A 17,336-nucleotide genomic window follows, 5' to 3' on the forward strand; every position below is an offset into this window, starting at 1 on the left:
GTTAGGCACCAACAGCTAAGCCAAGACAATGGCAGTTGTAAGTGTTGGCACCTAATTTGTCCTGAGGTCCACGTAACATAAGGCCACTATTCAGCTAACAGCAATCAGCATTTTGCTGGGCCATGTCTGGGCACCGGCTTTGAATTTCTGAGTTTGGTCCCATTTATGCAGTTAACCTGGTTGATTAAGTGCTGACTCTGCTCCCAAAATGGCCGACTTTCAATTCAGCACTGGCCAGTTATTTTCAGTGGCGCTAAGGCTCTTGAATCAGCCCAGGAGCCATGTCTGGCCCACTAAATCACATTGAATATCGACCCCATAGTATTCTTTAAGTTTTGCAGCCCTTATTCTGCCCATGTTTATGCCCCGTTGCACTTAACACACTAAGCCAGTGGTTCCCAACCCTGTCCTGGAGGGCCACCAGGCCAGTCGGGTTTTCAGGATAGCCCTAATGAATATGCATGGAGCAGATTTGCATGCCTGGCACCTCCATTATATGCTGATCTCTCTCTCATGCATATTCATTTAGGGCTATCCTGAAAATCCGACTGACCTGGTGGTCCTCCAGGACATGGTTGGGAACCACTGCACTAAGCAACCTTGGCATGTAGGATATAGAACAGCATCTAGCAGGAATGCACTTAATTGCCAATTAGTAGCAGCCATCATGTGCATAAGCACTGTTTTATAATGTACAGGTGTAGCTGGTACTTATTTTTAGGCAGCAGGGCCGGCTTAATCTATGGACTAGGTCAGGGGTAGGCAATTCCGGTCCTCGAGAGCCGGAGCCAGGTCAGGTTTTCAGGATATCCACAATAAATATGCATGAGATAGCTTTTCATCTCAAGGAGGCAGTGCATGCAAAGCCACCCTGAATATGGTGGAGATCCTGAAAACCTGACCTGGCTCCAGCTCCATAGCCGTGATCCACGTGAAAGGAAGGTGCTGGAAATGTAGGCCTACATTTCTAGTGCCTACCTTTCACAAAGCCCACGATTCTAGAAATTGTGCCGTCGCATGATTGACACGCGGTCAGTGGAGGTTTTTTAGGCAGCTACCGCCGACGGCACCATTTATAGAATCTGGCCCTTGGGGTCGAGATGCTGCTACAGAAATAGCACCCAGCACGTGACATTGGGGTGCCTAAATTTTGGTGCCAATTTATAGAATGGCCATCTAAGACTTTAGTGAACTTGGCTATCTGAAAAGCACCAGTTGTGTTTCTAGGCCAGTTTCACTGTATAAACTAAAGGAAATTCCTTTTGGTGAATCACTGGAACGAGAAAAACAAGGAAAATCTCAATTTAAAAAAAAAAGAAGAATTAGATGCAGAGTTTACCATTTTTTCCAGCTAGCACAGAATTGAGCAGACGCCGCAAATTACACAAATGATTTATAACAATCCTGAGAAATATTTGCAAATGACGGAAGAGTCATGTCTGGCATTTCCATGCCAAGTTCTTCTTTGGGAACTGTTTGTGCCCCATGTCCTAAGAAATAGACACTGGACGGTTCCTTTCCGGGGTACCCTGGATAGTTGGTGCTCATCATAGTTCCTTGCTTTTGAACAAGATGCAAATCCTCATCCACTGCCTGAGCGATTGGAGATTCACTGAACATGTGCTCCTGTGCGACCGAGAAATAGCGCCTCCTCCTGTTTATTTTATAAATGCGAATCCTTTCTTCCTCCTCCTCTGGGTCATCCAGAATGCCGTGCCATCGCAAGGTCTCGTTAATTTGCTCCACAAGACCCTGCTCTATGCTGGAAGAGGAGAATTCGCTTTCATGGTCTTTGATGACCTCAGCTTGTGACTCAGGAGATAATGGAAGGGGCTGGTCCTTCCAGGTTTTGCTCTTGAGTTTATCTGTGGAATATACAAACTTTTTTTAGTGCTTCAAATTCATAAATCCTAAAGTTATTATTTTTATTATTATTATTAATTATACTTTTAGCCCAGCTATTAACTAGGCAGGTAACAATATAACATGCACAATAAAATGCACATAAACAAATAAATCCAATAACAACAATATTAGGTGGTTACCTCAAAATAGCAGTTCAATAAGGAAAAGCTTATGATTAGCAGAAAAATAAACACCCCTGCAGTTATTTTTATTTATTTTAGCATTTACGATATATTTCACTTATAGCTTAAGTGGTTTACAAGTATTTCTCCCTATCTATCCCGCTGGGCTCACAATCTGACTAATGTACCTGGGGCAATGGGGTGTTAAGTAACTTGCCCAAGGTCACAAGGAGCAGTGCTGGTCTTGAACCTGCAACCTCAGGGTGCTGAGGCTGAAGCTTTAACCACTAGGCCACTCCATGGAACCTGATTCATTCACCTAGACCAGAAAGAAGTCCAGATATTCAGCTGAACTTTCTTTCCTCAGGGTTGGTGTTAAATATGCAGGTGCAGGTGCGTGTGTAGCCGATGCCCCAAGTACGTACCTTCCTCTGGTGGCTGTTTACCTTCTTCTGGCTGGCTCCCTCCTCCATCCAGCTGCATTCATTTCTTTGTACAAGCGGCTCCTACACACATCCTGCAGATAAGCCGGAAGCCTTCCCTCTAATGTGGGAGGAGCTTCCTCCATCACTTGGAAGGCTTCCAGCTCAGCCGCAGAAGATGCGTAGGAGCCGCTGCCCGAGGCTTCGTGCAGAGAAACGACTGTGGTTTCAAGGAGGAGGGAGCCCGCCAGAAGGTAAGCACCTGCCAGAGGGAGGCACATACTTGGGGTACAGAATGGAGAGAGGGAGGGAGAGAGACACGTTGGAACTTAGGAGGGAGAGGGGCACATTGGGACACTGAAGGCAGAATAGGACCCCTATTCGTAAGTACGAGTCCAAAGTAAGTTGGATGTTCGTAAAACGGGGACTGCTTGTATGTCTACATCTTAAGGAAGCATATTGGAGGCATGTTTTGGACAGGATTAGGGCAAGTGTTGGACCTGAATGTCTTGCAGGGATAGTTAAATCTTTTAGAAGACGTCCAGGGCGTCATTTAGACATTTGAAGTTGGACTTGTTTTAAAAGGGAATAAAGGCCAAAAACATACCCAAACTGACCAAACGATCACTGGAGGGATTAAGTGATGATTCCCCATGTTCTCCCAGTGGTCACTGACCCCCTCCCACCCCACAACAAAGATCTGAATGAAACAGTACATGTCTGTCTCTAGAACAGCAGCACTTGGTATGGGAAAGCCTAACAGAGCTGCACACTTGTGTCTTAAGTAGCCTGGTGGGTGGGCTAGTGAACCATAGAGAGGAGGACCCAGAACCATAAGCCACTCTAAACACTACATTTATGGTGGAAAGTATGAGGCCATCAAAACCCTACTACTCTGCTATATGCTGTAGATGCCATCTGCAGTCATAAGGGCTACTGGGCTGGTTAGCAAGGGGTATAGTAGGTTTTGGGGGAGTTTTGTATGGCTCACTATAAATTATATGAGTGGATTATGGTGAGATGTTCATCTAACACCCTTTATGTAAAGTTCGCAACAATGCTCTCTAAGATGCTCCACTGCTCTGTTGGCATGTCTAGGTGGCCAGTCCATTACATACTGGCCCCTCCTAAACTTGGACATTTTGGTGGTCAGAAATGGCCAAAAAAGTTAGATATCCTAAGCGCCAAGAAGTTCAAATGGGCAATTTAAAAAAACCTGGATGTCTAGCAGTTTTGAAAATGGATATTTCCCTGCCCTGACTTTTGGCCATCTTGCAGGAAACATTCAAAGTTGAACATAGACGTCCTATTGAAAATGCCCCTCCGTGGGTTCCTTTTACAAAGGTGTGCTAATGGATTTAAAGTGTGCTGATTAGTGCATGCTAAATGCTAAGAAACCCATTTGAATAAAATGGGTTGCATGGCAATTAATGCATGCAAATTTGTTACACTAACCTCCCCCCCCTTTTTTTTTTTTTTTTACAAAACCAAGAGTTTTTTAGCACTGGCCAGCACACTGAATGTTCTGTATTGCTCCAGCTGTCATAGAGTTCCTACGAGCCATCAGAACAGGACAAAGCATTCAGTGTGCCAGCTGGCGCTAAAAACCTCTTGTGTGGTAAAAGGAGGGGTAAATTTGTTAGGGCACCTTAGTAAAAGAGTCCTATGATTGGTGTTAACAAAATATCAGCTGCATGGTTTAAATAATTTTAATCTATTTTATTACTTGGGATTACTAGGTACTTGTGACCTGGGTTGACCACTGTTAGAAACAATCAAGCCATTGTGACATCACTGATGAGGTTGGCTCTTAGGCATTGGTGAAATGAAGCATTATGACATCACAATCTCAGCTTTGGGATGTTGTTACTCTTTTTAGGTTTCTGTCAGGTACTCGGGACCTGAGTTGGCCACTGTTGGAAACAGGATACTGGGCTTAATGGACCTTTGTAGTACAGTATGGTAATTCTTATATTAAATGACACTATTCAGATAGTGACTGGCACTGAATATATGTGCAAAGTGGGCTGCACTATTGCGATCCAAATAGCAGCAACATTCAGTCTGCTAGCTGAACAGTCCTAAATTTATCAAAATATTAAACTGAGGGGGTCCTTCTACTAAGGTACGCTAACAAATTTAGGACATGCTAAATGCTAAGATGCCCATGGATATAAAATGTGTGTCTTAGCATTTAGTGCATGCTAATTGTCAGCAAGCACTAAATCCATTAGTGCACCTTAATAAAAAAGAACCCTGAACACTGCAGCGATCTGGATATTTCTGGGCGTGCCCATGTTTTACCATAGGATAGTGCCACTGTGGTCTGAAAGGAAATCCACAGAAAGTTCCTGGATAGTGCAAATATTTTGATAACAGTTGCCATTATCCAGATATTTGCTTTTGAGTATCACAGCCAATAATAATAATAATAACAACCATTATTAAAGCATTCTTAGCTTATCACAGCCTTATCCTTACTTAAAGGCATGCCACTTAACCTCAGGGATAAGCATTGGCTTCCCCCAGTTCTACCTTATTAATGGTTTATAGACATTTCCTCCAGGAATTTGTCCAACCCAGCTATTGGTTTTACCATTTTCTCTAGCAAAGAATTTCAGAACTTAACCAGATGTTGAGTTTGAAAAACAAAATAATAATTTTCTCCCCTTTGTTTTAAATGTGTTACTATGTGACTTCATGGGGTGTCCTTAGATAAGATGTTTACCGATTCTACTTCATTCAGGATTTTATGGACCTCAATCATCTATTGTCCAAACTGAAGAGCCCTAACCTCTTTAGCCTTTACTCATACGAGAGTTAAGTAATTCCATCTCCTCACATGGAGGGCCGGGTTCTGACCTAGGGCCACAGGTTGGACAAGCTTGCTCTTCAGAATGGCTGGATACATACAGATTTCTTTTTTCCTATTAGTAACAAGTATTAGAGCTGTAGTGTGTGTCAAGTTATGATAAAACCTGTATTGAAAAACCATGCTCTGTAACTGTGGCAAATTGTAACCCGTAAACCAGTGTTTCTCAAACTGTGTGCCATGGCACAGTGGTGTTCCTGAAAAGATCTGGGTGTACAAGAATTTTACTTTATTTAAAAAAATTCCCTTCATTAAGTATACATGACATGTATGTCACATACGCAAGAGTCTGTCAATGTAACGAGTGTCTGTGTATGCAAGGATTCAACCGCTCGTTCTTTGACGTGATTGGTTCTTGAAAATTAATAGCAAGTAATTTTGTGTTTAATGTAGTAGTTATCCCAACTTGAGCAACAAAACAATCAAGGTTTTGTTACTGTTTGGACCTTAACTTTGCAAACATGGATTTTCAGCTCTGACAGAAATTAAATTGAAAAAAAGAGAACGACTGCAGACAGTGGATGATGAAATGCATGCTTGCTTGTCGACTATCAAGCCACGTTTTGAGTTAATTTGCACTCAGAAACAAGCATATCCACTGCGTTGATTAGCAATTCTATTCTATCTACTTTAGTTTTACCATTGTTACAATACCCATACATAGCTTTAAGAACTTTAAATAAATAACTCTCAAATTAAATTTTATTTTATTTTTTTTTGGTTTTGCAATCTTATAATTTCAATTATAATGTGTTAAAAAAACATTATCTCCATATAGCTTGCCACAAAAAACATTTGCTCAGTTTAGGGCCTTAATGCGCGGAGTCTGTTGTAGGGGAAAACACCCTCCAGGGTTTCAAGACTAAGCTGGACAAGTTCCTGCTAAACCGGGACGTACGCAGGTGAGGCTGGACTCATTTAGAGCACTGGTCTTTGACCTAAGGGCCGCTGCATGAGCGGACTGCTGGGCAGGATGGACCACTGGTCTGACCCAATTCTTATGGAATAGCGCGTGCTAGCCGCTACTGCCTCCTCTTGAGCAGACAGTAGTTTTTCGGCTAGCGCATGCTATTCTGGTGCGTGCGCTAAAAACACTAGCACACCTTTGTAAAAGGAGCCCTTAGTGTGCCGGAGTTAAAAAGTTTGAGAGACACTGCTGTGAACTCTATACTATGCATATTGGTATTAGATCTCTAGTATGTGTTGTATTAGGACAATACTTGTATTAAAAAAAAAAAAAAATTGTACTGTAATGGTATATAATGAAGAACTGGGTCAGTACTAGACAGACTTGCACGGTCTGTGTCCATATATGGCCATTTGGTTGAGGATGGACTGGGGTGGGTTTCAACAGCTGGGATGGTTTAGATGGGCTGGAATGAGCTTTGATGGAGACTTGAGTAGGTGGAACCTAAGCAAAGTACTGGCTAGAGCTTTGGGTTCTGGCCCAGAAAGAGCTAAGAAAAAGGAACATTTAAATTAAATCAGTAATTTAAAGAGAGGGTGAAATTGGGCAGACTGGATGGACCATCCGGGTCTTTATCTGTCGTCATTTACTATGTTACTATGGAAAATTGTAACCTGTTAACTGCATATTATGTTAACCTGCATATTCTGACCTCTTTGGGAAGAACAGGACAGTGAAAGAATTAAATAAATAAATAAAACCCAACAATTTTTAATCCTAGTATTAGCAATGTATTTCTGTATACACATGGTAATTGATTTAGTTTAGTTTAATTAATTTTTTCATAGTTTAATTTAGTTTGAAAGTCAGGTTGGGTCAATATTTTTTTGTAAGCGACCATGTAAAATGTATAAGGAATTGCTTATGCATGTACTCTGCTTAGAGAGAACATAGCTCCCCACCCAGCAACCTCTCCTATTAAAACAAAGTTGTAACATCATTATAAATCCCACCCATAACAGATTTTGTATTTATTTCATTACTGTGGTAAAGAAATGGAGAAAACAATAAAGGGAAACAATATTCATTCACTTTTCCCATATGATTTCCACTTCATCTATGCCAATGCATAGAACAGGAAATTACGTGAAACACAATTCCACACTTCTCCTGGAGTCTTGACATTCAGATAGGTAACTCCAGGGCTTCTCCAAGAGAACCATCACGCTATGAGACAGGAGGGAGACTACTCTGTAATTAGTGACTCCTGAAGAGGTGAAACCAAGTGGACAGGAGTCAAGATGGCTTTATTCACAGATCATAACCCTGTCAGAATTCTGGCTTAACAACACTGCACTAGTGCCATCTAGTGATCGAAAAAGGAACATGTACAATTTAAAAAAATGTAAGAGGGTTTTCAACTTTGTGATCAAAAGAAACACAGATCACACTTAAGATTACACAAGAAGTGAGCCAGACCAGAATCCAGGGCAAACAAATGCAAGGGATTAAGTGCACCTAGGCAACCCTTCAACCTTGCTCCACTTCAAACAACTTTCAACTCTCCCCTGAAATTTTGATAATTAAATTCAGAGCTGGACTTCATACTTTAAAATATTAAACTTAATTTCATGTGTATATATATAATAATTTCATGTGTATATATATAATAATAAAATGCTAAGCGCATATGTACACTCTTAACGCTGTGTTGCCTGATCTGTAGTTCCGTGGCCGGCAAGAGTGCGCATCTTTCTGTCTCGCAGCGGGCTTGCCGGCTCCGGCCAGACAAAGTTCATTTTTTTGTTCAAAGCCCCTGCCGCGTCTCCTCTATCGAACCTCACCAGAGTCGGAGAAGACTTCCGACTCTGGCGGGGATCGAAAGAGGAGACGCAGCGTCGGTTTTGAACAAAAAAATGAACTTTGGCCGGAGCCGGAAAGCCTGCTGCGAGACAGAGAGAGAGATGCGTTGCCAAAATTCAGTCGTAGGAGTCAAGCTTATGTCTGACCGGCTCCCTTACTGCCCCACCTTCCCGCGGTCCCGACTACAAACCTGCTGATTCCAGCAGCGTGTGCAGCACTCTACACCCACTGCTTCGGGGCCTTCTACTGCCCTGATTTGCTCTGCTGCGTCTCTGCTGATGTCATCAGGGACGTGCCAGAGTAAATCAGGGCAGTAGAAGGCCCCGAAGCAGCGTGTGTACAGTGCTGCACACGTTGATGGAATCGGCAGGTTTGTCAGGACTGCGAGAAGGGAAGGGGGGGCAGTAAGGGAGCCATCCAGACCGTGTGAAGAGAAAGGGGAGGTAGGGGAAATGCTGCTGCTGCACAGGGAAGTGGTGTGGGGGGAGGGAAATGGAGGGGGTAGGGAATGCTGATGCTGTGGCTCCTGCACAGGGAAATGGAGGGGAAGGGAATACTGCTGTGGCTGCTGCACAGGGAAGTGGGGGGAGAGAAATGCTGCTGCATAGGAGGCAGGGAGAGAGACAGCTAGATAGATAGAAAGAAAGACAGACAGCGGGAGACAGAAAGAAAAGAAGAAAGACACAGGGGCAGGGAGAGACACAGAAAGTCAGACAGACAAAGGGGGCCAGGGAGAGAGACAGACAGAAAGAAAGACAGCAGGAGTGAAAGAGAGACAGAAATAAAGACAGACATATATTCTAGCACCTGTTAATGTAATGGGCTAAAATACTAGTGTATACATATATATACATACATACATATACCCACATAAGGAAGGCAAGTTTCAAAATAATAACAAACTGTTAATGATTTTAACAGGAGTTGCCATCCAACATATAACACATAACTGGAAAGACTATAGAGGATTGAATTATTGTTTCTGTTGGAGTTCGGTTTGTCAGGTGTATGAAATGGAAAAAACATTGGCAATCAAGAGAGGTTATTATAAGAAATTTAAAGAGGTGTGGAGACCATTAATTGAGTATTATAATAAATAAATAATTATATTTATCCCCATTAAATATATGTAGGGGGGAGGAGGGATGGGTGGGTTTTATGACATTATGAGGGGTAATATATGGAAAGGGAGGGAGGGGAGATAGTTTATGGTATAAAATGAATGTAGAGTTTCAAGTGAAGAATGTATAGTATGACTTGAATTATTGTACACTTGTTTGCATAATGTAAAAACGAATAAAGATATTAAAAAAAAAAAAAAAAAAGCCATTTAATTGAGTGATTTATTTAACAATTGTTCACCTTCCCTGCCGCTCTGAATTTTCTTTAGGTTTATGTGGCTGTCAGCATCTATTGTTTTGCTTTGACTGCAGCTGATCTTTGTTGCCCTTTCAGAAGTTAAGCTACCCTTGCCCACATCCATCAAACTCAGCATTGTTTCCAACAGTGGCCACTCCTGTTCAAGGGTACAGCCATATAGTGAGTGAATTCACTTTTAGTTCAGGCCCATCAGCAAGGTGCACCATTGGTTTAATTAGTGGGGATCCCCACAGCTGAAGACGTCCAAAGCCTGACATAGTTTCCCTCAGCCAAACTCAGCTAGTTAGTGATAATGCCCTGAGCTGCTGACGCTGGCACTTTACACATGATCAATTCTTGCACTTGCTCAGAAAAACTATTTTTATTACATTTTCAATTTTATTATCAAAATCTTTTTTTTTTTTTAACCAATCATTGCAAAACATTATCATTTTATGCCCAACAGAGGCTTGTAATTTAACTTACAGGCTTCTTCAGGGGCTTTCCAAATGCTTACAGATATTTGCAGAGAAACATAGCTAGATCTTTTTTAAACTCACCTAAATTACTAACATTTTCCCTGGCAGCAAATGCCATAGTTTAATTTTGCATCACTGAAAAAAATATTTTTAGATCAACAACCAATAAAGTAAAAGGTAACTACTTAGGGACTTGCAAGACTTACACAGATGTTAATGGGCACAAAATGAAGAAATGGGTTGTGTACAGTACACATGAGCACAAAGTATATTAAAATGCATGGTAATGGGCCCATTATGTATTCTATTGCAACACACAGAATTAAACAGGGGATTTTAACATGAGCACAATGCAATAAATTGGATGCCAGATCCGAGGCAGCGTAGAAGTGTTAGTCGAGAGGATTTTATGTCAGTTTTTCTTTTTTCTGTAACCAAAGCAAGTACCTACAACTTTTAAAGGCAAAACAGAAGTGACAGTTGTATGCAGAGGTAGCAGCGGCTTCACTGTATACTGTACATGTCCAAAGAAATCAAAAAGTATCAGCACACACATCTGAACGTTATTGTGACACAAAATATTAACCTACTGAAACTTTCATTTGCAAGAAATTTTTGCAAGTCTGATATTTATATACAGGCAGTCCCCGGGTTAATGAACGAGTTCCGTTTTTAAATCCGTTCTTAAGTTGAATTTGTATGCAACTCATATCCTGTACAGTACACAATCTATAAACACATGAAACACTAAAGAACATTAAACTTTAAAGAAACAGTCCTCAAAATAAAGTACTGTACTGTGGTTTAAATAGAAAGGAAAGATAGAAGGTTTACACTTACTTTCGTTCTTCATCCATCCCTCTCCACTACCACCACATCCAACATTACTCTCTCATCTCTCTCTTCCCCATGAATCTGTACCTTACTCCTCTCCCACCACCATGTCCAATATTTCTCTCTCCCTCCCTATGCCCAACAATTCTCCTCGTTCTTCATTTCCCCATGTGCACCATAACTCTTTCCCTCTCGCTCAGACCCCCATGCCCAACAATTCTCTTTCTATTCCTTCCTCCACCTCAGCATCTTTCCCGCCCTCTTTCTTCCATCCTAAGTCCCAAGTTCGTGCTCCCTTCCCTTCTGTCATCTCTCTTTCCCTTGCCCTTCTCTTCACAAAGCTGTGGCTGCAGTTCCTACATGTGGCCCATGGCTGACCCGGAAGCCTTCCCTCTGCCATAAGAGGGGAGTAACATAGTAGATGACGGCAGATAAAGACCAGAATGGTCCATCCAGTCTGCCCAACCTGATTCAATTTAAATTTTTTTTTTTTTCTTCTTAGCTATTTCTGGGCAAGAATCCAAAGCTTTACCCGGTACTATGCTTGGGTTCCACCTGCCGAAATCTCTGTTAAGACTTACTCCAGCCCATCTACACCCTCCCAGTCATTGAAGCCCTCCCCTGTCCATCCTCCACCAAACGGCCATACACAGACACAGACCGTGCAAGTCTGCCCAGTAACTGGCCTTAGTTCAATATTTAATATTATTTTCTGATTCTAAATCTTCTGTGTTCATCCCACGCTTCTTTGAACTCAGTCACAGTTTTACTCTCCACCACCTCTACCTTTTGTAAAGCCATGTTGCCTCGGATCCTGCATTCCAGGCATCCACCACCCTCTCCGTAAAGTAGAATTTCCTAACATTGCCCCTGAATCTACCACCCCTCAACCTCAAATTATGTCCTCTGGTTTTACCATTTTCCTTTCTCTGGAAAAGATTTTGTTCTACGTTAATACCCTTTAAGTATTTGAACGTCTGAATCATATCTCCCCTGTCTCTCCTTTCCTCTAGGGTATACATATTCAGGGCTTCGTCTCTCCTCATACGTCTTCTGGCGCAAGCCTCCTATCATTTTCGTCGCCCTCCTCTGGACCGCCTCAAGTCTTCTTACGTCTTTCGCCAGATACGGTCTCCAAAACTGAACACAATACTCCAAGTGGGGCCTTACCTGTACAGGGGCATCAACACCTTCTTCCTTCTACTGACTACGCCTCTCTTTATACAGCCCAGAATCCTTCTGGCAGCAGCCACTGCCTTGTCACACTGTTTTTTCGCCTTTAGATCTTCGGACACTATCACCCCAAGGTCCCTCTCCCCGTCCGTGCATATCAGCTTCTCTCCTCCCAGCATATACGGTTCCTTCCTATTATTAATCCCCAAATGCATTACTCTGCATTTCTTTGCATTGAATTTTAGTTGCCAGGCATTAGACCATTCCTCTAACTTTTGCAGATCCTTTTTCATATTCTCCACTCCCTCTTCGGTGTCTACTCTGTTACAAATCTTGGTATCATCTGCAAAAAGGCACACTTTTCCTTCTAACCCTTCAGCAATGTCACTTACATACATATTGAACAGGATTGGCCCCAGCACCGAACCCTGAGGGACTCCACTAGTCCTAGTCCTTCCTTCGAGCGACTTCCATTAACCACCACCCTCTGGCGTCTGTCCGACAGCCAGTTTCTGACCCAGTTCACCACTTTGGGTCCTAACTTCAGCCCTTCAAGTTTGTTCAACAGCCTCCTATGAGGAACTGTATCAAAGGCTTTGCTGAAATCCAAGTAAATTACATCTAGCATATGTCCTCGATCCAGCTCTCTGGTTACCCAATCAAAAAATTCAATCAGGTTCGTTTGGCACGATTTACCTTTTGTAAAGCCATGTTGCCTCGGATCCTGTAACCCATTAGATTCAAGGAAATACACTATCCTTTCTTTCAGCAACACTTCCATTATTTTTCCAACAACTGAAGTGAGACTCACCGGCCTGTAGTTTCCTGCTTCATCCCTGTGACCACATCCGCTCTCCTCCAATCCCCAGGAATCACTCCTGTCTCCAGAGATTTGTTGAACAAGTCTTTAATAGGACTCGCCAGAACCTCTCTGAGCTCCCTTAGTATCCTGGGATGGATCCCGTCTGGTCCCATCGCTTTGTCCACCTTCAGTTTTTCAAGTTGCTCATAAACACCCTCCTCCATGAACGGCGCAGAATCTACTCCATTTTCTCGTGTAACTTTGCCAGACAATCTCGGTCCTTCTCCAGGATTTTCTTCTGTGAACACAGAACAGAAGTATTTGTTTAGCACATTTGCTTTCTCCTCATCACTCTCCACATATTTGTTCCCAGCATCTTTTAGCCTAGCAATTCCATTTTTTATCTTCCTCCTTTCACTAATATATCTGAAAAAATTTTTATCTCCCTTTTTTACATTTTTAGCCATTTGTTCTTCCGCCTGTGCCTTCGCCAAACGTATCTCTCTCTTGGCTTCTTTCAGTTTCACCCTGTAGTCCTTTCTGCTCTCCTCTTCTTGAGTTTTTTTTATATTTCATGAACGCCAACTCTTTCGCCTTTATTTTCTCAGCCACTAGGTTGGAGAACCATATCGGCTTCCTTTTTCTCTTGTTTTTATTGATTTTCTTCACATAAAGGTCCGTAGCCATTTTTATCGCTCCTTTCAGCTTAGACCACTGTCTTTCCACTTCTCTTATGTCCTCCCATCCTAACAGCTCTTTCTTCAGGTACTTTCCCATTGCATTAAAGTCTGTACGTTTGAAATCTAGGACTTTAAGTATCGTGCGGCCGCTCTCCACTTTAGCCGTTATATCAAACCAAACCGTTTGATGATCGCTACTACCCAGGTGAGCACCCACTCGAACATTAGAGATACTCTCTCCATTTGTGAGGACCAGATCCAATATCGCTTTTTCCCTTGTGGGTTCCGTCACCATTTGTCTGAGCAGAGCCTCTTGAAAGGCATCCACAATCTCCCTACTTCTTTCCGATTCCGCAGACGGAACATTCCAGTCCACATCCGGCAGGTTGAAATCTCCCAACAGCAGAACCTCCTCTTTCCTTCCAAACTTTTGGATATCCACAATCAGATCCTTATCAATTTGCTGCGATTGAGTCGGAGATCTGTAGACTACACCCACGTAGATAGAAGTTCCATCTTCTCTTTTCAGAGCAATCCATATCGCTTCTTCCTCTCCCCAAGTTCCTTGCATTTCGGTCGCTTGGATATTGATCTTTACATAGAGAGCTACTCCTCCACCTTTATGACCATCTCTGTCCTTCCTAAAAAGATTATATCCCGGTATGTTTGCATCCCATCCATGTGATTCACTGAACCATGTCTCTGTGATAGCAACAATATCTAGATCTGCCTCTAATATCAGGGCTTGCAGATCATGAACTTTGTTGCTTAGACTGCGAGCATTTGTGGTCATCGCTTTCCAGCTATTTTTCAGCGATAATCTCCTTTTTTGTATGGATTTTTGTGTCGTTTCACTTTCCGTTGCAATACTAAGAAATGAGTTGCTGATATTGCTTATGTTGCAGCCTTTACTACTATCACATCTTTTCTTTTGCCGGGGGTGGTCTCTATAATTGTCCTTCGTACATACACCACCCCCACCTTCTAGTTTAAATGCCGAGAAAAATATTGTCTAAATTTCTCTGCAAGGTTTCTTTTTCCTGCTGTAGTAATATGTAGCCCATCAGTGCAATATAGCTTCTTGTCCTTCCATGTATTTCCCCATCCTCCTATGTACCTGAAGCCTTCTTGATGACACCAGGCTCTGAGCCATCTATTAAAGTCCTCTGTGTTTTTCACTCTTTGCTCTCCTTTTCCATAAGCAGGCAGTATTTCAGAAAAAGCTAAAGTCTTTACAAAAGGTTTCACGCCCTCACCAAGCTCCCGAAAAGCTTTCTGTGCTGCAAGTGTGGAGTTGTTGGCCAGGTCATTTGTTCCCAGATGGATAACAACATCAGTGTTAAAATCCTTAGTTTCTTCCTTAATTATAGTCAGTATTTGCCTGGAACTCCTGGTAGCTGAGGATCCTGGAAGACATTTCACTATTTTGGTCTCCTCGCCCTGTGTTCCAAGGTTAATGCCTCTGATGATGGAATCCCCCAACAGTAATAGTTTTCTGTTTTTGGCTTTTTTATTTGTACTTAGGGTGCGCTTGTTCTCTTGAGTTACCTTCATTGGTTCCAGTCCCACCTCCCTTCTGTTTTCCTGAGTATCACAGTGCACTAGTGGAGCGAAGGAATTCTGTAGAGGTAATATTAGTGAAGGTGGATGTTTCTGTGTTACATGTTGCAGTCTTCCTGAGCCTACTGTGACCCATTTATTCCTGGGCTGTTTTATTCTTTGAGGTAGAGGTGGTAAAGATTGGTATGATTTTGTGGAGTGATGGAAGCTGCTTTAATTGTATTCAATTCCTGTTTAAGTTTGCAGAGCTCCTCCTTAATACTGGCAAGTTGAAGACAGATGGGGCAAGCCTTAAGCCTCCAAATAGTATGTCTTGGAATTAAAGCACCACAGTGATTGCATAGAATAAAGGTCATCTTGATTGGTTGTGAAGTGACTTGATTTGAGTAGTCCTGATTATATGGGTCTCTATATATGAATAGTGGTCCCTGGGGTTGGTGGGACTATAAGTAAGACTACTAGTAAGGCAGAAATATAGGCTCTATACCACCTAAAACACAGTATTTTAAACAAAAATGCAGGAAGAGGAAATAAGATTTAACAGAGGAAAGAGAAGGATTTATTTTTTTGTGCTTTTTTATATTTTTTTAGTAAGAAACAGGGAGGAGAAGAGAAATTAAGCAGATATAATGCTGAAAACCAGTCAAAAGAGCAGAATATGAAATGCTGAGTAACTTAGCTTTTAGATGTTTACAGGGCAGCCTTGTTCACAGCAATGAGGTTTCCGGGTTAGCCGTGGGCAGCTGCTCGTGGCTTTGTGATGAGAAGTGCAGCTGGGAGGAGGGAGCTGACCAGAGGAGGTAAACATCTGTGGGAGGGATGCACGGATTTGGGACTCAAAACAGAGGGAGGGAAGGATGATGAGGGATGTGTTAGGCCATGGAAAGCAGAAAGAGGGGTGCTTTGGGACAGCAAGAGAGGAAGATGGGCGCATTGGGACAGGAAGGGAGATACAGGACCCCGGTTCATAAGTATGAATATGGCATAAGTCGGACGTTCTTAACCTGGAAACTGCCTATACAGAAAAACATGTGCAGATGCACAGATACAAGTTCTGTACGCTTTGAATCTGCATCTCATTAGCTTACTGCATCACTGTGGAGTACTATTTTCTTTCTAATCTGCTCACCCCATTGATACATCAATTTATTAGTCATAATGGAATATGTAACTGTTTATCCATTTGTAATTATAACTAGATTATTTTGTATTTGTAAATATAACTACAGTATAATGGTACAGGGGCTTGTACGCATCTAAGAAGCTGAAAACTATGCCGTCAGTAGGTTGACTACCAGCAGGGCCTCCCATGGTAGACAGTTTTCAGCGGAGATGTCAGACTAATGATGTACCACCCTTCTGGGCAGTGCTGGAGGCAGTGGATCACATTTGCTGTGAAAACATCAAATGCATACTGCACAGAAGAAAGGCCGGGCAATCTACTTCTGTATTCTGCCACGAAAACTTGATGATGTTCAACGTCTCTAGGACTCGAACATGAGTCGATGGCAGCTAACAACAAATATAACTATAGGAAAATCTTTACTTAAGTTTCTTTACAACACTCTGGTATCAAAACGCTTGAAACTGTGGTTAACCTTAAAATTTGGATTACCAAATGGTACAGGTCATCAGGACCAGGCTGGGGTTGTCATTCTGAATTTGTTAGGCAGAGCTGCCACTTTTATCAAGGGAAAGATTTGATATTTCTGACACCCCTATCCTAGTGCATGGATTAGGGGGCCTGAAGAACTGATTTAGGTGAGTACAAATACTTTAATTCAAAGACTGTCCTAAAAGCCTCTGTTCTAGAACTCAATAGCTTGGTAGCTTTGGCTTAGGAAAATCAATGGGGAGAGAATTACAAGTCCTTTGGACAACCCAATATTTCCAAAGACCCAGGCCGCTGAAAGGTTATGGCCAAATTTCTGCCAGTTTGGGCTGCAACCTCTCCCTGCACACACCTGTTTCATCAGGGGTGGATGAGTGGCTTCGCTTTTTGCTGGGACTGGAAGCTTTTTCACTTTTGTCCTTTTTCTTTGTCTTTTTCTTCTTCTTATCACTGGTCAGCGCAACTTTGCTCGGCACTTGCTTGCCACCTAGCTTGACTTTCGACTTTTCTTTCTCCAGCAGCCCTTCCCCTGCAGCCGTAACAGTAGCCATGGAGTTTCCTTGGCTTAGACAGGCACTTCAGTCATAGTTTGTGTTAAGAAGTGGAGAGAACGAAGAAAAGTTAGCTTTACAGAACCACTTGGTGGATTCTGCAAAATCCGTGGCTTCAAGGCCACCCTCGCTCCCGGAGTTCCTCACTTCATTCCCGCTCCCGACGAAAGCTCTTTCCTCGAGCCCCCTAGCAAG

The 17,336-nt window shown here is 42.4% G+C and overlaps 1 protein-coding gene across 1 annotated transcript; it reads right to left on the reverse strand.

Moving 5' to 3' along the window:
- Positions 1–1,317: 1,317 nt before the first annotated feature.
- C15H17orf97 (chromosome 15 C17orf97 homolog) lies at positions 1,318–17,180 on the reverse strand. Its single transcript, XM_033922689.1, has 2 exons — positions 16,943–17,180; positions 1,318–1,865 (listed from the first exon to the last, which is right to left on the reverse strand). Exons 1-2 carry the CDS (start codon positions 17,139–17,141, stop codon positions 1,381–1,383), a joined length of 684 nt encoding a protein of 227 aa, XP_033778580.1. The 5' UTR covers positions 17,142–17,180; the 3' UTR covers positions 1,318–1,380.
- Positions 17,181–17,336: the final 156 nt, after the last annotated feature.

The sequence above is a fragment of the Geotrypetes seraphini genome, chromosome 15 (genome assembly GCF_902459505.1).
Source record: "Geotrypetes seraphini chromosome 15, aGeoSer1.1, whole genome shotgun sequence".
Lineage (NCBI taxonomy): Eukaryota > Metazoa > Chordata > Amphibia > Gymnophiona > Dermophiidae > Geotrypetes > Geotrypetes seraphini.